The following is a 23,130-nucleotide window of genomic DNA, read 5'->3' as shown; positions in this document are numbered from 1 at the left end:
AATCTCATTTGACTAACTCCATGTACTTTCCTCATCCTAACTATCATACTAAGGGGTGTCTAAAAATATGAAAAGTCCAAATTACCCTTTTCAAATATATTATATAATTTATTTTGTTCTAATCATTAATTTTAATTTTAATTTCTTTTTAAAAGAAGTTTAAAATTAAAAGAAAGTTAAAATTAGAAAAATATTTTTAAAAATTAAAGTTTAAATAAAATACAAGGATGTTTTAGCCATTATAAAAAAAAAGTTGGGATCGGCTAACAAAAGGTATTGACAAAACACAATTATCGTAGAATTTGATATATCTAATAGTTCACCTCTTTGATGACATGTCACACAAATTAGCTTTAGGAGAGCTAGCTTGAACGTATGAGAAGATGTTGACGGAGAAATTTCAGGTGCCAACGAAATTTTTTGGTATTAGATGTAAATATATGATTAGCGCGATGAGACGATAATGATGGTTTTGGCTTAACCCTTGTTAAACTCAGAAGTTAGATTAATATCATATCATTAGTGAATACATCTAAAAAAACATATATTTTAAGCTCGGAATGATCATGTTCATACCAAAAAGCTTCAAATACAAAACAAAGTTTAATTATCCCTTTGATCATTCAGGCTTCAGAGATCACGAATGATGATTAAACATATTTTATTTTTACTTAGGTGTTTTACTGCACAATTGATCAAACTAAGAAACATATAGATTACTACCATCAAAGAAATAAATTAAATATAAATCACATAATTTTCTATACTATTGTTAGATCTAGGAGAAGATGATAAGTCTGATGGCTGACAGATGATCATTAGGGCTATAGTCTTTAAATTTCATCTGAAAATGGTAAATCAAAAACAGAGGGAGTAATATGAGACACAGAATATTGTAAACTTAATTTGTTCACTACCAAACACCATCCAAAAAGAAATTGGGTGCCATGCCAACAAACACACAAACCACCCGATATGTAGTATTCTACAATTGATAAGATTTGTCAAAAGGTTTTGTTAAAATCTTTTGTTCACTGATCCCCACCCATAAAAAAAATGTGGATTATGAGTTTTTCATTTGACTTCAAAATGTCAATATCTCGTGATTAATTTTCATATTCCCCAAAACTTACAAATGTTTACTACTCTCTTTACATTTATTTATGAATCGCCTATTAATTTGACGCTTGACAAGTCATGTTTTCTGTAATATAGTGTAAATTCAATAGTGTCAGCCCCGGGTCATACAAAAGTAGAATGGAATAAATTTTATCCAGAAAATAGTACACTGCTAAACTCTCAGTCTCTAGAAAAGGGTATTTATAGTATCCTTAAATTCCCTTAGATTCTATGACGTCGTACAACGATCTTGAATTTTTCATCACTTCTGTACATCAAGCCCGTATACGTGTTCTTGGTGACATCTCCCTTTTATGGCACTCGCTTAATGGATACTGGGCAGACTTATCTAGGACCCACCACCGTTGACGTGTATTTTCCATAAGACAATAATTATATCCTTCTTGACCATTGACCATACAAAGCAACCTCTCTTCCCATTATTCGTCATCATGTGCATTATGTCTTCATGATGTCCCATACTCTTTACTTTATCTTCTAGTCGCATGATCTTCATCATTCAATTTACTCCCTTCTAATCATCATATCTCTCTTAGTCGCATGCCCCTCACCCCGATCTTGCGACCATGTTTACCTCACTCTCTTCTAATCACTTTCTCTCTTAGTCTCATGATCCACCTTGGTCATGCGATCATGCTCTTCTCCCACTTGATCAACTCCCTCCTCATCATATCACACACTCCCCCTTTAGTCATTTCTACCACACTTTTGTTAATTTCCTTTAACCTTGTAATCATGTTGCATGCTCAAGATTGATCATGCGACAATAATTTTTGTCCCACTTCTCAAACACTCTTAATACACAATGCTCCCACTGTTACCTCACTTCCATTATCCTTTCGTTTTCATATATTGACTCTTGATGATCGCCGTGATTATCACCATCTATTCACTCCATCACGCGGATATCACAATGGTCATCACTAACCTTTCACTCCATCATGCGATCATCATAGTGATCATTACCACTCCATCATGCGATCATCATAGTGATCACCACCAACTATTCACTCCATCATGCGATCATCACCAACTATTCACTCCATCATGCGATTATCATAGTGATCATCACCAACTATTCGCTCCATCATGCAGATATCACCGTCATCATCACGAATTATTTTTACGCATGTCCAACTCCTTAGTCATGTGACTGCTCTCTTCCTCCCAATCTCTTTCTTTGAGTCATGCGATGAACCTTGATCGTGCGACCTACTTCTTGCTATCCCAAGTCTCTTACTTATCAGTAACGTCTCTTTACATGGCATTCATTGTGTCAGCTATTACAGATATATAACAAAATAGTTTAGTTGCAACTTGTTTAGCCATCTCCTGTAACGATCTCTCTTTTCGTTCTGTTATTTTCATTTCTTGTAATGTCATATCTATATAAGGACATGAATTATATTGTAGTACTTGAACCGAATGAATAATACAAACCCATTTTTTACATGGTATCAAATACCAAAGAGGAATCTTGACTTCCTTCGATCCTGTAATTTTTTAATCTAACTTCAAAACACCATCAAACCTGCAACTTCTTTCTCAAAAAAATGATGAGAACAATTCAAAATCAAGTTGTTTCTTCTTCAACTTCCGATGTTAACAATAATCTATAGATCAACAATTCACAACTCTTTCCACCATTATTTTCTTCTCATCAACATCAACCATCTTCTTATTCTCAACCACCTCCACCATCATTAACTCATCAAACACCACCACCACAACCACCACCTTCATCTTCTACTCATCATCATCTACAACATACACCTATTTTTTTTCCACATCATACATCAACACCACCATTACGAAATGTAACAACACCAACAACAACATCTTCCTCAACATCTTCCATCGCTTCTTTTTCCTCCATCCTCACAATATCCTTCACAGTTTTATAATCCATATGGTTTTCAAAGTAGATTTACAATTCCTTTTCAAAATATTTCCAATTTTGTTTCTGCGAAACTTGATGCTTCAAACTTTCTTATATGAAAAGATCAGATGTCACCTATTTTAATCTGTATGAATCTCTTTGGCTTTGTTGATGGATTCATTCCTCCATAATTACTGATCTTGATCAACAACACTCACTTACCAAATCCATACTATCTTGAATGGTTAAAGATAGATAAATTTGTTGGTCCGTGCATTAATGCTAGTGTTGATAAATCTTTATCATCTGAATTACTTGGCAAGATTTAAGCAAGGGAGAAATTGTTGCACCTAGCAAGACTATTCAATGAACAATTTTTTGCTAGAAAATCAACTCAGGTCTCAGCTTCACTCAATCAAGAAAGGTTCTTCTATAATCAGTGAGTTTCTACATCAACTTAAAACAATTGCAGATTCTCTAGCTGAGATTGGAGAACCTGTTCCATATGAAGACCTGGTAATGTATCCACTCAAATGATTAGGCAAAGATTACATTTATTTTTTGGTAAATGTGCAAAATAGAGAACCTCCTCTTCCTTTCTCAGAGTTGAGATCTAGATTAATCAATCATGAGTAGTTTTTGAAAGAGCAAGAATCCGAGTATTATGCTTCACTTGCCACTGATCCAAAAAACTCATCATTTTATGTCAAGAAACAAAATTCTTCTTACAATTCCTCAACATTTTTCTCCTTATGGTTCATGATTATCTTATAACTCAGAACCAAACTTTCCCTCACCACAAGTTGGTTTCAAGAAAATCGATTTCAATCTTGCTCAAAAGTAAGTGGTAGATGGAATTCCTTGTCATATATGTCATAAAGTTGGTCACCTTGCTAATAGGTGCATATTCATATATACTACAGCAAAGAATAGTGGACCTCATTTGCAGAAAGATTTTCTAGGTCTTGATTTGAATGCTGGTAGTAGTGATGACAACACTCCTTGGTTATCAAATTAGTTTGATTACAATTATCAAGTTGCTTCTCCTGCATTTGAAGCCGGTGGTTATTTGGAACATAGTTCTTCTGGTCCTGTATGGATACCTGATTCTGGTGCATCTAGCCATATGACAAATGATTCTTCATTGCTAGCTACTTCTTCTGCTTACACTGGTTCAGAAAAAGTCATGGTCGGAGATGGTAAGCTTTTTCATATTTTCCTCATAGGTTCTTCTACTTTATCTACTTCTGCAAATATTTTTGATCTACATAAAGTCTTATATGTTCCTCACCTTCAACATAATTTACTTTTTGTGGCTCAATTCACTTTGGATAATCATTGTGCCTTCATTTTTTATCCATGGGGATATGAAATAAAATCTCTGAAGAACAACCTTACTCTGGCTAAGAGAAAAGTTCAAAATGGTATCTATCCTATAATTCCCTGCACTACTCCTACAAATGCGTTTTTCTCTGTTATTGTGGCATCTTCAAGTATATGGCATTCAAGGTTGGGACATCCTTCTCAGAAGATTATACAAAAACTTGTTGATGATGCTGATATCAAACTATCTAGTAAAATAGTTAATTCAGTTTGTGGTTCTTGTCAGTTAGGAAAAAATAAATGTTTACCATTTAAGACTACTGGTTCTACTTCTAGCTCTTCTTTTTTGTTAGTTCACTGTGATATTTGGGGTCCTGCACCAGTATAATCTCATATTGGTCTCAGATATTACATCTTATTTGTTGATGATTGTACCAAGTTCAGTTGGATATATCCTATGAAGACTAGAACAAATAGTCTCAGTTGTTTCAGATTATTCAAGTCTTTTGTTGAAAATCTGTTTGATGTAAGAATAAAATACTTTCAATATGATGGTGCTTTAGAACTAACAAAAGGTCATTTTAGAGATTTACTTGATTCTTCTGATATTGACTTAAGACTTGTCCTTACCTACATCGGCAAATTAATGGGTCGGTAGAAAGAAAACATAGACATATTACTGAAATGGGAAATACATCATCCTTAATTGCTTCTTTGTCTAAGAAATTTTAGTTTGATTCTTTCTTAGCATCCACTTGTCTTATCAACAGATTTCCAAGCAAAGTTTTGAACTATAAGTCTCCTTATGAAGTGATGTACAAATCTAAACCAGATTATTGGTATATGGTTGTCTATGTTATCCTAACTTGGTTCCTTATAGGGAAGATAAACTTAGCCCAAAATCCACAACTTATGTATTTCTGGGTTATAGTATTCATCACAAAGGCTACGATTGCATGGACTTAAAATCTCTTAGATTATGTTACTACAAATGTAGTTTTTGATGAGAAAATTTTTCCTTTTGATGTGACACATTCTGCTCCTGTTGTAGCTCATTCTCCAGCTGTTCCAAATGCTACCTCTGCCCAAGATATTTCTCTTCAAGTACCTCCATCACCAGACCCATCTGATTTATCTTCTTGTGACTATGTTGCTGCCACTTCAATATCTCAACCGGTCTCTCAGTCTGCTGCTGCTACTACACCAACTGTTTCTTTTGTTCAATCTGATGTGTTACCTCCTTCTGGGATGCATACAAGATTAAAATCAAGTATTCATGTTCCTAAACCTCTTCCTAAAGATTTTGTAGCAAATAGTCATCTCAAACATCCAGTTCCAACTGTTCTTTTTAGTGTCACTGAACCAATTTATGAGCTAAAAACTTTTAAAGAAGCTATTAAACATCATATCTGGATTAAGGCAATGCATAATGAATATTGAGCTTTACATAAAAATGATACTTGGAGACATGTTCCCAATGATCCTTCTATGAATGTTCTTGGATGTAAGTGGGTGTTTAAGACTAAATTAAGAGCAGATGGTACCGTTGAAAGACATAAATCTAGGATGGTAGATAAGGGTTATCATCAGGTTGGTGGGATTGATTTTAAAGAAATTTTAGTCCTGTTGTTAATGATACCACTATCAGATGTGTTCTTAGTCTTGCTCTTTCTCATAACTGGAGAATTGGACAATTAGATGTTAGTAATGCTTTTATGCATGGTACTCTAAATGAAAAGGTTAATATGGAGCAACCACCTGGTTTTGTTGACCCAAATTATCCTAATCATGTTTGTCTTGTACAAAAATATTTTTATGGACTTAAGCACGCTCCAAGGGCTTGGTTTGAGAAGTTTAGTATCTATCTTCTCCAATATGGGTTCAAGAATTCAGTTTGTGATCCTTCAATGTTCATTTTCCATAATCATGGTAAAAGAATGATACTTCTAGTTATGTTGATGACATTATTTTAGTTGGGTCTTCTGATTCTTTACTCTTATCTTTTATTACTTCTCTTCATACTGCTTTTACCATGAAGGATTTGGGTACTCTCCATTATTTTTTGGGTATTGAGGCTACTTTTGCCCATACTTCTAAGAAGTTACTTCTCATTCAGAATAAGTACTCTCTAGAGCTTTTACAAAAACATGATATGATGAGATGTAAGTCTTGTCGAACCCTAGTCTCACAGGGACAAAGAACTTTTATTTCAGATGGCGACCCTCTACCTGATACTACTATTTAGAAACGCCTAGTTGGTGGCCTTCAATATTTGACACTTACTCGTCCTGATATTATTTTTGCAGTTAACTATGTAAGTCAATTTATGCATTGTCCTACTGGTATACATCTTCAGTTATCCAAAAGAATCTTGTGTTGCTTAAAAGGTTCCTTGGGACAGGGAATTACACTTGGTGCTGGAAATTATAGTGAACATATTTCTTATTGTGATATTGATTAGGTAGGTATTCCTGATACTCGCAAGTCAACCTATGGTTATTGTGTTTTTATTAGTGAAAATCTTATTTCTTAGTCCTCCAAGTTCTCGATCCTCCACTGAAGCGGAGTATCGTGGTCTTGTAAATGTTGTTGCTGAGATCTTATGGGTTTCTTATCTCTTTGAGGAACTGTCTGTTCAATTGTCTCTTACCCGTACTTCATATTGTGACAACATGGGTGCTGGCAATCTAACAACAAATCCAATCTTTCATGCTCGTACCAAGTATATTGAGGTGGATTATCATATGATTCGAGATTTGGTAAAGCATGGTTTTCTCAAGGTCTCTTATGTTCATACATTAAGTCAGATAACTGTTCTATTTACTAAGGGACTCTCCAAGGTTCAGTTTACTGCTCCTAGAACGAAACTAATGCCTTCTGTGAAAGCTTAGTTCGCGGAGAGATGTTAGACGTACTATCCGTACAAGTCTGTTACTTGTCAGTAACGTCTCTTTACACATCATTCATTGCGTCAGCTACTACAGCCGTATAATAGAATAGTTTAGTTACAGCTTGTTCAGTCACCTCATGTAACTTTCTCTCTTTTCCTTATGTTATTTTCATCTCTTAAGTCATTGTCTATATAAGGACATGACATGTATTGTAGTACTTGAACTGAATGAATGATACAAACCCATTTCTTACGGTTAGTTCCCTTGTCACAAATTTCACAAGGGGAAATTAGGGGGAGACCCAAAAAAAATAATATTCTCGTTCTCAGGCCCACAATTAATTTTGTATACCGTGACACCCATAATTATAAGAAATTATTATATGAATCAATACATAACTGGTTATGCATACTATCTTTTCAGGCATAACTCGTTATGCATACTATCTTTTTCAGGGGTATAATTGGCAGCGCAACTTGGACATAACATATCTAAAAATCCGCGCCTTAGAATTTTACAAATTTTATATCGTTGGAAATCTTTTTAAAAGAGCTACGCAACGAGTACAAACAAGAATATCAAATTTTTGTTTTTAACGAAAAAATCGGAGGTGATCCTCATTTTAGGGAATTTTTTTGAAAACTTGATACTTAACCATTATGCAGTCACCAAAAACAATGCATAACACATTCTGCAGACGCATAACGAATTATGCAACCATTTTTTCGACTGCATAACAAGTTATGTATCTGCGTAACAAAGTTATGCATCTATAACAAGTTATGTAACCATTGTTTTGGTTGATTTTAGCCGTACATATAAAAAATTGATGCATAATGCAGTATGCATCCATATTTACGGATGCATATCAGGTTATGCATCTATTTTCTCGATGCATAAAGGATTGTGCAACAATTTTCTCGATGCATAATCCATTATGCATCCATGTTTTCGTATGCATAACAGGTTATGCATCCATTTTCATGACTGCATAACATGTTATGCATATATTGTTGTAGGTGCATGACAAGCTATGCAGTCCTTTTTTTTGTTGGTTTCTATACCAACAAAAAGGTTGTTGCATAACTTGTTATGCAACTATTTTCTGGACTGCATAACAAGTTATGTAGCAATTTTTGTAGATGCATAACAGGTTATTCATCTGTTCACTGTACCAAAACCTATTATGGTGCATTATCATCTCTCCATCCAACCACAACACCTTATCATGTACCCTTGTCTTACTAAGAAGCAAGCTATGCTCCTCCATTATCGAGCATCACTACATATCTGTTCCACACCAAACTCATCTCTCGGCGAGAACCAAGTCTTCCTTATCTTCCCATTATTCCTCTCTGCCATCAGTGAACCACAACAGCTCAGCTCCGTTGAACCCACTATTAACCATGAACAACATTCATTACCATCACCAGCGATCTTCTCGAGCTCTTCATGCTTCCTGCTATCCTTCGTAATTCTTGGTCACCGCAGACTAGGCTGGAAGCAGAGGTCGTTTAGGCCTTTTTACAAACACTTCTCGTGCAGTTTGCTGGTAATGAAGATATACAACTTGCTGTAGATTTCGAAGGCCATTCGATCTCCTTCCCCGCAAATTTGGATTACATACAAACCCAGTGTACTAAACATTCATACAAACTCTGAAAACATTCATAACAAAACCATCAATATCAGTGGCAACAAGAACAGTTTCCCGCACCAACTCGTTCAACTTCCTCTCTCGATTCATTCTTCACTGAATTCTATTTTGAATTCAGCAAAACCCATTCATCCTAAACCAATGAAGGACTCGAATCTCTTCTTAGCCTCCTCCTTTAGTTCACTGCAATAAGTTACGGCAACAGTTTGAATTTCTTCAGCTGCTTCTTTGGCCATAAACCATATCAAACTCTGATAAATTCTGACCAGAATCCCGTGTCCATCTTAACTTCCTTTTTGAATTCGAATTCCAGCCATTGCAGACCCTCAAACACTCAAATACATTTTAATCCTCGCCACTCAGCAACGGGAATCAATGGCATCAATCTGTTCTTCATCCCCGTCTTGTCTCGGCTAATAATCATATCTGAATCTTCTCCAAGTTCTGAACATCAGAAGCTATAATTCCTCTTCATCTTATTCTTGACTGCAACATATTCGAAATCCCCATCGATCTCAACTCGACTGAATCTTTTCTCGTCTGTGTTCTTCTCACAGAAGATGATGAAGAAGAGAAAAGAACGAAACAGAATTTTATAAACTATGGGTTTGAGAATAATTTTTCTCTAAAAAATGGGTGCGCGTCTTCAGATTTCTGGGCGTGGGTTTCACAGTGGAGAAAATCTGAAAAATGGGTGTGACTGTAGTTTTCACATTTCACAACACTCGCTCCTTGTTTTTGGAACCACCATTGTCTGCCATGGGCTCACTTGAAGTTGAGAGAGAGTCCATCTCACAAACTAAGGGCAAGTTCCAAGGGTACTATTCGTTAAATATTAATCACATCAAGAATTTAACGAAAGTCAGTCAACCGAAGAAAACCCTGACACAAAATTCGGTTAGAAACACGGACAGATGTGATAGGTTTCAGTCGGTACTTCAGAAAAGATAAAAAGAGACTTGCTTTTTGTAGGGACAGAGATTTACAGCATACATTTGATTGTAATGTTTTTACACGGTAATTGCAAAACTTTATGAAAATTGAGAAACTAACGAAACTGAACCTAAAAGAATAATGGTTGTTGTACAACTCAATTCTGTTACAAGTAAATGGGATTTTAGTTTTGTTCTGTTGTTGTTACTCGCAAGCTTCAGTTGTTATGATACATCATCACTGTAATGGGTGATCTCCTTGATATGTCAAAGAAGAGTGCCTCAGACAATCGCCCAAAATCTTTTTCTGCAAATTAGAACATGCTCAGTCTTCTTTTCTTCAGTTTCCAGTATGTGTGATTTGGCGTCCCACAGAAATTTTGAGGCGAGGCCTTTTATCCTTGAAATAATTGATTCCTCATCTCGTATGATAATGAAACCCTGCAATAATATACTCATGAATCAGAATCATTTCTAGTTTATGGATGCAACTATTCAATTTCTGTTGAAACTACCACATTCATTTACAAGCTTGTTTTTAGATATTATATGAACTTTTAAATCGGAAATGCTATTCTCTGCTCTAATCACAGCACTACTTACCACTCAATACAATGGACATAAATAGCTTTTCTAGTTATTTCTTAACTTGTAGGACATTTTCACTTATGATAGGACGACATAAAAACGATTCTATGATATTAATCTTGTGTTCTTTGGACAGGATATCTTTACTATTAGGGTACTAAAGGCAACTGCATTCCCCATCTCCATAACAATCACTCAAGGTTTTTGATTAATTCTTAGGGTCTGTTCTTGTTACGATTCACACTTGATACTAACACTACACTCATCACATGCATTTGATATGTATTAGTCATTGACCACACTCACTCCAACGTCTGAGGTTCAAGATTTCCTGTCCACAATATGGGAAACATGTGAATAAGGTTAAGACGCATCATGCACTGTCATTCATGGCGAAGTGAAAGCCACCTTCTCAAAAAAGGTTACCATAGACGCCGCTATGGAGAATGATGGAATGCAATGATCCTAGAAAGTTATAAAATTGGTATTACATGCACGCTAATAAAAATAATGATCGAATGCAACATCACTCTAGAATTTTCAGTATCAGTTGATTCATAATTTTAAGGCAAATGAACTCCTAAACCAAAGATGATCGCGACTTGAATCTTCCTCGGTTTTCCTCCACTACAAAGTCGATGCACAGGAGACTAGTTTAAACCACATCTCGATCAAAAGAAATCTGAAAAAACTAAATCCCTTATCAAGATTTACTTAGCATTCAGCACAAACACCTCTAAATCCTACCTTGGGGATATTTTTGCAAGGTGAGAACTTGCTTCACCATAATCAGCACAGAGGAAATATTGATTCAACTATTATCCGTCTACAGAACCTAATATGCCAAGAGGTTAAGTCGCATCATCTCTCAATAATTTTGAATCTTCAAATCATGGATCACGAACACATAGGCATACCACCTACAACAGGAAACAAAAACAAAGGGGGTGGGGTGGGGGGGTGGGGGTGGGGGGGTGGGGGGGGGGGGGGGATGAGGAGGATCCCTATGTGCTATGTTCATGGCTATTTCTTGTTCAATGGTGTTCTATTTTGATAAAATTTCAAAAGCTTTCTGCATTTGACCTTCAGTATCTAGTATAAGTCCGAAGTTATTACCTGAGGGCGAATAATGCGGTCCATCTCCAGCATGATATCTTCCAATAAGCAACCTTCTCCATGGTCTTTGTAATGAGAAAAAAGATGAGCAGCATGCAGTAAATCGTATGTTCGTGGGTATGTGGAGAAGGACTCACACCTTGAAGTATCAAAATTTGGAAGTTAAGATATTAAACAGGAGAATATATACTTGTATTTGTAGTAACATAAAACTGTCCCAAACATTACCAATCATGAAAAGCACCAAGTAAACCTCGATTATAGATAGCAACCAAGGTATTGTTCGAGCTTTTGGGCACAACATTCATCACCCACACTGGTTGCCTACTCAGTGAGGCAGCAAATCCACCATAATAAGCATTCATATCCATGACATTGCGGATCTCTTTAATGTTAACATTCATCAGTCGCCAATAATGGTCAGTTTGTTCTTGCCAAAATACGGAATCTGAATTGAACTTCTCTTGGTTAATGCCTGTTGCAAACATTTCGAAACATTAAAATGAATTATTAGAAAAAGAACACTGGACAAAAATCAATCTCTAAAATGAAGAAATCCAATTTAAGCACTTGAAGAGTAAAACTGAAAGAGCAGTTAAGGAAATCAACAAAAACATGATGGTCTCCTTCAGCAATTCTGTTCATCATGGATTTAAACGATAACTCCAAAATGTTTGTTGACTATGCTTAAGTAACCGTGTCATAGGCTCAAAGACATTCAAGTAATGATCTCTAAGAGCTATGGATGAGAAAATGATAAATATCCAAAATTTCATCATATACCAAAAAACCCTTATTTAGCTAACCTTAACTAGAGGTCCCAAATAATGTTCTGTAACACAAAACAAGCTCACCGCAATATGTTTGAGCGCATATAATGTCCCCACATGAAGATCTTTTAAGAATATAAGCTCTTCCCCGTAGATCATCAAAATAATGTGGCACAGTTTCACTCGTGTGACTGGCATTAAATGATACTTTTTCAAACTCAAACAACTATATATATATCAAGTTGCTGATAGTTTCATTATCTAGTATCTGATATTGTTAGAACAGGAACTCAGTGGATCTCAAAGCAAATGCTAAAAGAAACCTTGACAGAAATAAAGCATAGGTAAATAAACAGAAAAATAGGTAAAAAGAATAGCCAGGTTTAAGAGACATGAGGTATCGACTAACCTATATCACCAAGACTTTCTGAATACACTGAAAGACGCTGTGGTCTAGGGGGGAGTGACTGAGTATTAGCTTTCTCGCTAGTTAATGATATACAATCTTTCATTGGTGTTTTCCAAGAAATTCCAGAATCGTCAACTGCATCACATACATCTACAATCTTACTCTCTGCATTCTGCAGTCGGCACGAGTTGCTTTCTTGTTTAACCCAGATTGCTGTCTGAACCTGTCGAGCAATGAGTTTCCAGCACATTGCTGAAGTCAAATTCGATAATTTATCCCAAATGATTGGAAAATCTTTATCTTTTCTGTACGCAGGCGGAGCTGAATAGACAAAGTATCCATTAGATCGCAGGAGACGATCTGCCTCCTTGATCAAGATACCATCTAAAATAGACAGATAAAAGAAGAAGAAAATTGTTATTGCAATATTTAGAACTCGATTACCTCACAGTGATACCATAAAAAAAAAAAAAAAAGCCTTAGCATATCACATTCAAGATAAATGAACATAGCATGCCACAGCAAAAAGATGGAACCACATCTACGTACCATGAAGGCGTGTGTGCCACTGCCAGTAATAACCATGTTTCGTACCCAAAACACAAAATTAACTAATTAAGTAATGCTAGTTTTACCAAGCTATGATCTCTCAAAGCACCCCTAAATGATGAGGCACCTAAAAGAAGACACTTGATTTAAGTAAAGTAAACAATTCGATGTCTTCAGTTCAAGCGCTAGATCACTCTATTGGGACTCAAACGTTTTGCAAATTTCGCATTTCCTTCAAGATTCCCAGAAAGCTAAAATATTTATGAAAATTGGCTTACTGACGACATAGGATAAATGAGATTTTGTCGAGCACCAGGACAGAGTGACAAGTATTAGAGACCAAAACCTTTAAGAAAATGAGTAGAATGCAAGATCATTGCACGGTTGTGTTCAAAACCACTCTTTTACTATGTCTGGTACTAGCCCCTGTATATACTTGGTACTAAAGACTCTTTTTAAAGTTTAAATGGTTTTACAATTTGATAATTTAAATGGTTTTACAATTTGATAATATCAGACAAGTTCTTGTAAAATTTTTGCAAAGATACCTTTTAGTGTAAGAAAGCCCCTATATAGCTTTTCAAAACTTCATCGAAAAGGGTAGGGACGAAGCTCTCGAGAATTTATCCAGATGCAAGAAGAAAAGCTAACACTAGCAATGCCATGTGTATACTGCGGAATCTTCTGGAATATGAGGAGAGAAAGGAAAGATAGGGACTTCGGACTAATGCAAGTTTTTAGAGAATCATATGGTTGACATCAAACTCTCTATTTTACTGTGGTATTCTGAGAATGAAGCCTTCAAGAATGCTTATATACTTATGAACTGGGAGCCTTTTATATAAATCTATCAGTTTGGGGCCTTCCTCCAGGCTCTTGAACATAGATATTAACCTTGCGCATAAGAAAAATGGCATTGAACAGTTTTCAAAGTTCTAACTTAACATTAAATGTTATTTTGTGCTTACTCTATGATAATAATAATAAACTATTTCTTCTTTATGTTAGATAAATACCGTGTATAACCACCAATCCCATCGTAGACATCATCATCTATGGAAAATTTTATGGGTGGTGTATACTAAGAGTCAAATGTCAAACAAAATACTTGTAATTCTTAAGAAAACAATAGAGTGGGAAGCTTACCGTTCTCATGCCAATCAACGCGACACCTTGAACAATGAATCATATCAAAGGAGTTCGATGGAAAAGGTAGCTGATTCAACGACATTGAAGAAATCATTGCTCCAATTCCTCGCTCCAGAGTAAATTGGATCTGATTTTCGTGCCCATCTTTTGGAGCAAAAGACATAGTTTGGATATCTAACGGAAGTAAATACGCGGAGAAGCTGGCAACCCCACAACCAACATCGAGGACTTGAAAGACTCCTGCCGAACGAAGATCACCAGTCTCATTAGTCGTCATGTTTCCTAATCTGTTTCGCCGCATATCAAAAATGAATAAAAATAAAAGTCAGATTTGACAGAAAACAAACTCATGTTAGGAATTAATAAAGCATATTCACCCAGTAACATACACATATATTCTTCACATAATAAGCCTGAAATGCGGATAATAATTAAATTTTAATGTAGGCCCAAGGGTCAAGCCTACACATGAAACATATCTACTCCACACAAACTCATTAAAAGGAACTGGTTCTCATAAATCTTGAAGAGCTTCAATAATCAATCAATTGAGAAGACCATAGGCGCAAGTCAGAGGTTCAATGACGCAATAAAAAAGGAGGTATCGTCAAAAAAAATGCAAGATTCTAGAGAGGAAAATTTCGCAGAACTATCAAATGAGTCATGATAGTTACCTCTGTATATATTCAGGAGCCCCGTGCTTAAAATGAGTACCACCACCTGGGAACCACCAGAGTTTGTCTTTCTCATGTACCCAATTCTGTCCTCCTTTAACATCAGCTAGATGGGAATGATTCACATTGCTTCGCCATACATAGTCCCTACTAGTTGGCCACCTTATTGGTATTTTGTAATCTACAGGAGGAGGCACCAAGCAAAACAATCGCTTTTCAGATGGAGGACAATGCCTTTCGTATTCTTCTCTTCTCGAAGTGTCTAAATTGGGTAGCAAGCCCTTTATATAAGAGGAGTCGTGGCAAGGGATATATTCATTGTAGATCAATGGGCATATGTTCATCCCTGTTTCAGGTATCGAAAGTTTTGCAGCCCTATAACTTAGAATAACTTTGTTTGAGAAACCTGAATCACCTGCAAGAATGAATGAGAACTATCAGTTTCTCTACTTAGATCATAAACAGAACATGTTAAAGTGGAAGTAGTAACATAATACTGCTACTATGAACGACTGCAAGGACCAGAAAGTACTCAGCTGAATGCAGCATGCCCATTGCCCACACAATAATCTTGTATGGATGTGCATGAAAGTCACAGTGTAGGCTCACAAGAAAGTCATATAAATAAGACTTCTAATACTAGACGAGTTTCTATCAACTAAGCAAGATGTGTCAATACAAAAAAATGTGTCATTAATCATCGGCAATTTAATACTCCCATAGCTTTTCTACAAATAAAAATAAGAAAATACTTGAAGAACTAAAACAGGCCACAGATGAAACTTAGAAGGACCTCAACACTTTATTTATTTTGGTGTCTTTCTCTCCAACACTGGACTAGCATAATGGATATGCTGTCAGCATCTTTTTATGGTTCACCAAGTGAATAGGCCAGAGATGAGTTTAAGATTAAGATTTGAAAGTTGAATCAGACAATGCACTAAATTAGCCTGATGCAATTCAAATTTCATCAGGCAAATTGATTTACCTTATTAATAATGACAGATTTGATCATAGCACTTATGTTAACTGCTAAAACTTAAGGCGTAACTCTGTTGAGTGTTAACCATTTCTACTTTGTTTGATCCATCGCCATGTCTCTCTGCCAGCTTCGAGCGCATTTCAATAGCTTAAAGTTTACTGAACATTTTCCACCCATGTAATAGTTCTATTTCTCAAAGAAAATTCCTTCTCTCCTCTGAAAAATGGTTTCTAAGTATCTGAACTGTTATATCCTATATCCATCTCCACATTGAAGCAACATAACCACACACCTAATTGAGCAACACTAAATACAATTCTTCTTAAGCTCTTACTATTATCATTTTACATTAATAGTGAACATGAAGCATCAAACATTTCGATTTTGTTTCCGAAATAAAAACTGTATCCATGAAAATGAAGTTCCCCAGCAAGGTGATAGTTACCAGTAGCTCAAAACAGACTAACAAAATAATTACTCTTAGTTTCTTTTATATTAAGACAAAATAGAAAACTTAACGAATCAAACCACAATGTAAATTCCTTTTTTTCACAGTTATTATCATTGATAGATCAGGGCATCAAAATTCACAAAAGAAAATCCAAAAATATAAGAGGAACACTCTAACTTAAGGATCCAAATAGATGAAACGGATCTCAATAAAAAACATTCCATCTTAGGACTATATATACCTACATTGAGAAGACAGGGGGGGAGGAAGAGAGAACTTACCAGGAGTAGAAGATGAGTTAGAAGAAGATATGGAGTAATCAGTGGCTAAAATGGATGACTTAGAACTGAAAAGGGTACCAGTATAGAAGGATGCAATCATGAGAAGAAGCGCAACTAAGATCAGTTGTCCCGACTTTGAATCAAACGCAGATGATAACCCCATTTTGATTATATATTGTGCCCCAATGTATCAAATTAAAATCATTCACATTTCTAATCTGAAATCCAAAAATCTAACTCCACAAGAACAGCGAGATAAAGGAAGTAGAGCAGGGGGGACTGTGAGATTGTGGGATTTTAACCGAAACTTCTGTTTTATATTAGGTGGTTTATTTAATTAGAACAACCCAATTTAAGTTTTACGCTCGAACGGGGGTAAGCTGCGTCGGCGTTTTAATGCCTATCACACACCAGCGGAGGTTCTAATTAGTAGTATTTTTTTTTCTTTTTTCTTTTGTAAGGCAAGTAAGCATCCAAGGAAACTTAAAGAGGGTCACCGTAGTACAATGGTCTAAGTTCAAAACCCGTCAGCATCAAACTCTTTACCGATCAAAAAAAGAATTTAAACTCGAGAATACAGCAACATCACATCCGGCCATTTGGAAATATTAACCACATTCAATCAATAATTTGGACAATTTTTTTATTTGTCAAATATTATTGTAAATGTTATCATTTCCAACCATATGGAAAATGGTTGGTTGTGATGCAGCTAGATCAAAAATGCTTGAATAATGTACGTATATTTATGAGTCATATAACATAATTGGGTTTATTAAATTTCCAAATTGTTGTTGTGTGTCTCATGCTTACTCTTGCCTGCTTTGTAATTTGTTAATTCGTTGAAAACTTAATTAATTTCTATGTAAATATGTCTGAAAAGACGAGGGTACTCAAATACACCACAATCTTTTATTTATCCACCTATAAATCCTCTACCAAAAGTGATTGTCTATAGACTGAGTCGAGACAATACAACAAATCGGTTCACACTTCGTGTGATCGTCTATGGATACGAGATCGAGAAAATACTACAACAAGATAACTTGTGTGATTGACTATGGATACAAGATCGAGAAAATACAACAACGAAGTATGATACTTGATAATAGGTTCGGACTTAACCAAACTCTATAGGATCACTATCAAGTATTGATCTCTGTACGTTGGTGACTATTATTATAGAGACGGAATTCAGAATAATAATAGACAAACATAACTTACACAAGAACGTGATTCGAAGAAATATATCTTCTCTAGATTATGAACAAGAAAACTATTATAATTCTCTCTTTATTACGCTCACAATCTCTTTAAACAGTGGATCAACCTTAAACTGTTTGCTAAGCTTGCTTTTACAATAATTAATTACTTCACAAACTTCTCTCTAGGTGTGCGTGTTAAACCTCCTTTTGTAGGTGTCAAACCACACTCCCTAGATTGTCTTAGCTATGAGATAAACATCTCTATTTATAGCTTTCGGTTTGGTTTCTCAAACTTTCTAGGAACTATTTCCCTTTGTAGGACTAATTCCTTTTCTAGGTATATTTCCCTTTCTAGGAATATTACATTGTCTAGGAAGTATTCCCTTATCTAAGTATACTTCCTTACTTTGGTTTGGTTTCCCAAACCTCTTAGGAATCTATTTCCTAACTAAGAGTATTGCCTAAAACAAAACCCTTTCCTAACTAGGAATTCTATCCAAATAAGGATTCCTTCCTAATATAGGATTCTTCCCTCAACTTGGCTAGAGGTTTATTGGTTCCCGAAGAGAGGAAGATACACATGTATCAAGTATATGCGGAGTTAACGTTTGTGTAATTTACTTTAAATTATATAAATAAATATAATTGCAGAAAACAAAAGTAAATCACACAGCAATATTTTGTTAACGAGGAAAACTGCAAATGCAGAAAAAATCCGGGACCTAGTCCATAATTGAATACTCTCAGAATTAAGCCGCTATACAAAATTTATACCAACTGTATAGTTGAGACCAAGAAACTACCGCTAATTCACTTAGTTTCCTCAGTATCCCTGCGCTTCCGACTTCGATGAGTGCACGCACTGGAACAGTTCATTCGGATCGTATTCCAAACAGTAAAGGAACAACAAATCTGTTTGGTAATAACACTTTCCATTCTATCAAGATAGAGATATCTCAAGTCATATGCAAAGGCTCTTCCGTTTAATCTAATAAACTCCTTTGCCTGGTTAGATCAATCTATCCAATAACTACCAAAGTAGTCAAGTTTAGATTCGCACTCAATCAAAATAAATCTCGAAGAGATATTTGAGAATGTAGATCCCACGCAACTAATCAATCAAATAAATCTGATTCTAGTTAGATCCCAGCCGATCAAGGTTTGTGCACACGCAAAGATATGAGAACTAAATAAGAAATCTTCTTCGTCTTCAAATCTTCTTTAATATTCAATTAAAAACATACACAACACCACTTGAATCTCTTGTGATCAATCACACGTAGAACGGAGTCTGTTAACAATGGATTATCACAAGATGTTTTTAGATCTGCAAACAGTTTTAAAGATCCCGTCGATACTTCGATCTAGTTTGAGTGATTCTTATATCAGAAGAGAAGATTCTCAAGAATAAATAAACTGGGTGCAATCAAAGTTTCAATAACCGTTAGTCAATCAAATCAATCGAAAACTAATAACACTGCACTTATCTAGTTTCCCACCAACGGTACTCGTAGAGCTTCTTGATCCCACAGAAGTCTTTAAACGAGCGGTCGTAAGATATTTCACCTAATTAGGATACTTTCCTCTCCGATTAGACGGCTCCACCAGAAACAACAAGAATGAAGTTTGCCTGGCTCTTAGGATAGTTTGCTAGAAATGCAAACTTAGGTATTTATATACCAAGGATGTTTGGACACCAAGGAATTTCCAAAACCAAAAATAATCTTTTCTCGAGATATGCAATGAATAGAAAAATTCGGGTTTCCTAATTCCAATAAATGCTTGTCCAAAATTTCTGAAATCTCTCAATAGAAAATCTCCAATTAGTAAATGCACATTACTAATTTTTATTCTCTAGAGATATGCATTTAATTGCTAATAATTAAAGCATATAAAACCAAAAACCTTAATTAAAAGATTCTCAATTTATTTCGGCACAAGATCTCCTTGAGTATTAAGGAATATCTTTGAACAATAAATGATAAGAGTTATTGTACGTGTTCAAAGTATGTTGACATCTTTTCACTGTAAATCGTTATTCATATTTACATGGATTTACATTATTGGAATCGGTTATACCATACTTTCAAACAAGTTTAGAATTGGTTCACCTGTATTCCATATTACTATGTGATTGATCAAATATCAAATCACATACATGGGTTCAGTCGGTCTACCAATCATTAGCATCGGTTATACCTCAATATGGAAATACTTGATATCGGTCACATAAGTTACCAGGACCGGCTACATCAGTTACCAGGATTGGTTATATCAATTACCATGACCGATTACCATATTCTCATGGTATTGCTTGTGATCAGTCACACCAGTTACCAGGATGGGTTACACCAATTACCAGGACCGGTTACCAATTACAAGGATCGATTACACAACACTCTGTGATCGGTCACACCAATTACTAGGACCGGTCACACCAATTACAAATATCGATCATACCATCTCATGGTGATTACTTAGGATCGGTTATACCAATTAATAAAAACTAGTCATACCAAATCATACGTCAGGCATTGTGATTAGTTATACCAAGATACATAACAAATTTACGATTGGTTCTACCATCTCACAAATATTGGTAATCCAAATATTTGCAATGAATAGCCGTACCAATAAGCCTAAAAATTTCCCTTTCGATTCATAAAACAAGTTCATGAATGTACTTCCTTAAAACAAATGTAAAACATTGTTTCCTAAGATGAAATATTCACCACAACCTATTCACTTAATCATAATTGTATATACAAGAATACGTCGATGTCATATCTATGAAGTTCAAAAGATGAGGGTTATACTTCGTAGTCTAGTTCCCTAATACTATGATCATACAAATATGACCATGTCACATCACTAGAGTATTATACAATATGTACATTATATACATCTTCGTAGTTATGTTTTCAATATAGCACGACTTGAAATATACGTTAGGAATGAAATAGTTCAAGTCAATATTACTAACCTCAACAGGAATGACGATGTCGTCGTCGTAGTTCGCTTCTTTTTCATATTCTTCAGGTATTCGGAGTAATACTTGTATGTCTCAGCATTCCTAGACTTTCTAGTCTAACCTTAACGAAGTTGACTCTAGTATATAATCAAGCGACTTTAGATGAGTTTTGACACACTAAAATATGACAACCAAACTTGACATACCAACGCTTGGTGAGTTCAACCGAGATATGCTCTAACAGTGTATAATTGTATGACTTGGAATTGTTTTAAAACGATAATTTTGTATGTTCCCTATGTTGATTAAATGTATTAGATCTATAGAATCAGTTTCAAAACAAATTACTTTTATGTTGTTCGGACCGCCATTAGCATCGCCAAGTCTCTGCACTATTGTGTGGTTATTTCAACAAGTTGTGTCAAAGCTTTGATTGTTGTGGTCAAGGAGATTTGACAAAAAAATCCTCCTCCTTTATAGCTTGGACGATCCATAGTCACTCTATCGGTGATCATCTTGATCCACCCTTCATTAGGGAGCCCAACCAACACGTATTGTTATGTTTTTTCGTGGGGGGTGCATTTTCTGGCAAATGAGGTGGGAGTATTATGTTAGCCCATGTGAATTTGTTTTGTAGTTGGATTGATTTTTTTGACGATATTGGTTGGTTGTTGTGCTTTTATTTTTTGTAGATAAGTTCATTCATGGGCACCCTTAAGATCCAAAACATGAAGCAGAACGAGGTGGCATATGTGAGGATATTGGCCATGAGTAATCAGTGGAGTGTGGTTATTTGATTAAAATCATGAGGTTTGTGCTGGTTGAAATTCAGATGTCTTGACATATGGGTAAATAGTATTACCCAGGTAGTGTTCGCAACTGAATATTGACATTGGTTTAGTAAGCTTTGTGAAATATTTCCTCGACGATGGCAATGTAATCATTGAGGGATCCATGGGGAACAAAACAGTCTGGAAGGTGTTAGAGCATTGCTCGGTTGAACCCACCAAATGTTGGTATGTCAAGTTTGGTTGTCATATTTTAGTGAATCAAAACTCATGTTAAGAGTCGCTTGATTATGTACTAGAGTCAACTTCGTATAGGTTAGATTGAAAGTATTAGGATATGAGACATTACAAGTATTGCGAAGACTTGAAGATGTGAAGAAGCAAGGAGCTACAACGACAACAATCATCCTTCCACTTGAGGTTAGTGATATTTAACTTGAACTGTTTCATTCCCTAAAGTATCTTTCAAGTCGTGCATATTGAAAACATAACTGCGGAGCATATTTGAACTCTAAAAAAACATAGTATTAAGGAATACAATAGGAGGTTATTGCTTAACCATTAAAATTTTTAGATAAGACATCGCCATAATCATTTGAATGCTATTGTGATTATGTATGGGTATGAGGTGAGGATTTCATCTTAGGGAACAATGTTTACATGTGTTCCAAGGAAGTAAGTTCATAAACTTGTTTGTGAACCGAAAAGGAAACTGCCAGGTGTTATTGGTTTTGTTATTCATTGCATAGCTTATGAACAACCAATATGTGTGATTGAGTATAACCGCTCACAACTTGTTTGTGTTCTTGGTAGAACTATTCACAAAGGCCTGACTTATGTATTGGTATGACTTTTATTAGTGAAACTGATCTTAAGTAATCACCTGAGATGGTATAATCGGGTTTGTGTTATGTCTGACCAAATTTAGGAAAGGGGAACCGATCCTAGTAAGAGTTGCAGTACATCACAAAAGGGAATCGATCCTTGTATGAGGTGCAACAAGGTTTATAGCATAAAAGGGAATCGATCCTATGGACATGTGGAACACGTTTTTAGGCAAAGGGGAACAGATCTCATGGACATGTGCAACACATATAAGTTAGATACCATATATATGTGGGGAACCGATCCTAGTACCTAGTCAACCGAAATTTGGAAATCTAGTGTGACTATGCACAGTACTCACATGGAGGTAGAACCGAAACTTGTTTTGGTAGAACCGTTATACCCATGATTGTGATTGAATGTTTTTTGATCAATCACATAGTTCTTGAAAGTCATATAAACCAATTCTAAACTTGTTTGGAAGTGTGGAAAATCGGTTACAAGGTTGTAAGTGTGAAAGAGAATTTACAAAGTAAGGATGTCGACATAC

The 23,130-nt window shown here is 35.5% G+C and overlaps 2 protein-coding genes across 2 annotated transcripts; one reads left to right on the top strand and one right to left on the bottom strand.

Moving 5' to 3' along the window:
* The first annotated feature begins 3,385 nt into the window (after positions 1–3,385).
* LOC113324245 lies at positions 3,386–7,233 on the top strand. Its single transcript, XM_026572565.1, has 7 exons — positions 3,386–3,535; positions 4,038–4,623; positions 5,340–5,761; positions 5,852–5,932; positions 6,082–6,132; positions 6,381–6,504; positions 6,857–7,233. The coding sequence occupies exons 1-7, from the start codon at positions 3,386–3,388 to the stop codon at positions 7,231–7,233; spliced, it is 1,791 nt and encodes a 596-aa protein (XP_026428350.1).
* A 2,594-nt stretch (positions 7,234–9,827) lies between these two features.
* On the bottom strand, positions 9,828–17,212 carry LOC113322918 (probable methyltransferase PMT7). Its single transcript, XM_026571102.1, has 7 exons — positions 16,792–17,212; positions 15,078–15,492; positions 14,401–14,690; positions 12,706–13,089; positions 11,755–12,001; positions 11,527–11,665; positions 9,828–10,263 (listed from the first exon to the last, which is right to left on the bottom strand). Exons 1-7 carry the CDS (start codon positions 16,952–16,954, stop codon positions 10,105–10,107), a joined length of 1,797 nt encoding a protein of 598 aa, XP_026426887.1. The 5' UTR covers positions 16,955–17,212; the 3' UTR covers positions 9,828–10,104.
* Positions 17,213–23,130: the final 5,918 nt, after the last annotated feature.

Source organism: Papaver somniferum, chromosome 11 (assembly GCF_003573695.1).
Source record: "Papaver somniferum cultivar HN1 chromosome 11, ASM357369v1, whole genome shotgun sequence".
NCBI lineage: Eukaryota > Viridiplantae > Streptophyta > Magnoliopsida > Ranunculales > Papaveraceae > Papaver > Papaver somniferum.
Note: the sequence above shows the minus strand (reverse complement) of the source record. Positions and strands in the feature narration are given on the sequence as shown.

Excerpts from the sequence above, each read along its gene's own strand:
- LOC113324245 (XM_026572565.1), top strand. The coding sequence starts at position 3,386 with ATGAACAATTTTTTGCTAGAAAATCAACTCAGGTCTCAGCTTCACTCA. Across the intron at positions 5,762-5,851 it reads AACATCATATCTGGATTAAG|TGGGTGTTTAAGACTAAATT; the intron begins GCAATGCATAAT and ends CTTGGATGTAAG. Across the intron at positions 6,133-6,380 it reads ACCCAAATTATCCTAATCAT|GATTTGGGTACTCTCCATTA; the intron begins GTTTGTCTTGTA and ends TTTACCATGAAG.
- LOC113322918 (XM_026571102.1), bottom strand. The coding sequence starts at position 16,954 with ATGGGGTTATCATCTGCGTTTGATTCAAAGTCGGGACAACTGATCTTA. Across the intron at positions 13,090-14,400 it reads CGTTGATTGGCATGAGAACG|ATGGTATCTTGATCAAGGAG; the intron begins GTAAGCTTCCCA and ends TGTCTATTTTAG. Across the intron at positions 10,264-11,526 it reads ACCGCATTATTCGCCCTCAG|GGTTTCATTATCATACGAGA; the intron begins GTAATAACTTCG and ends ATATTATTGCAG.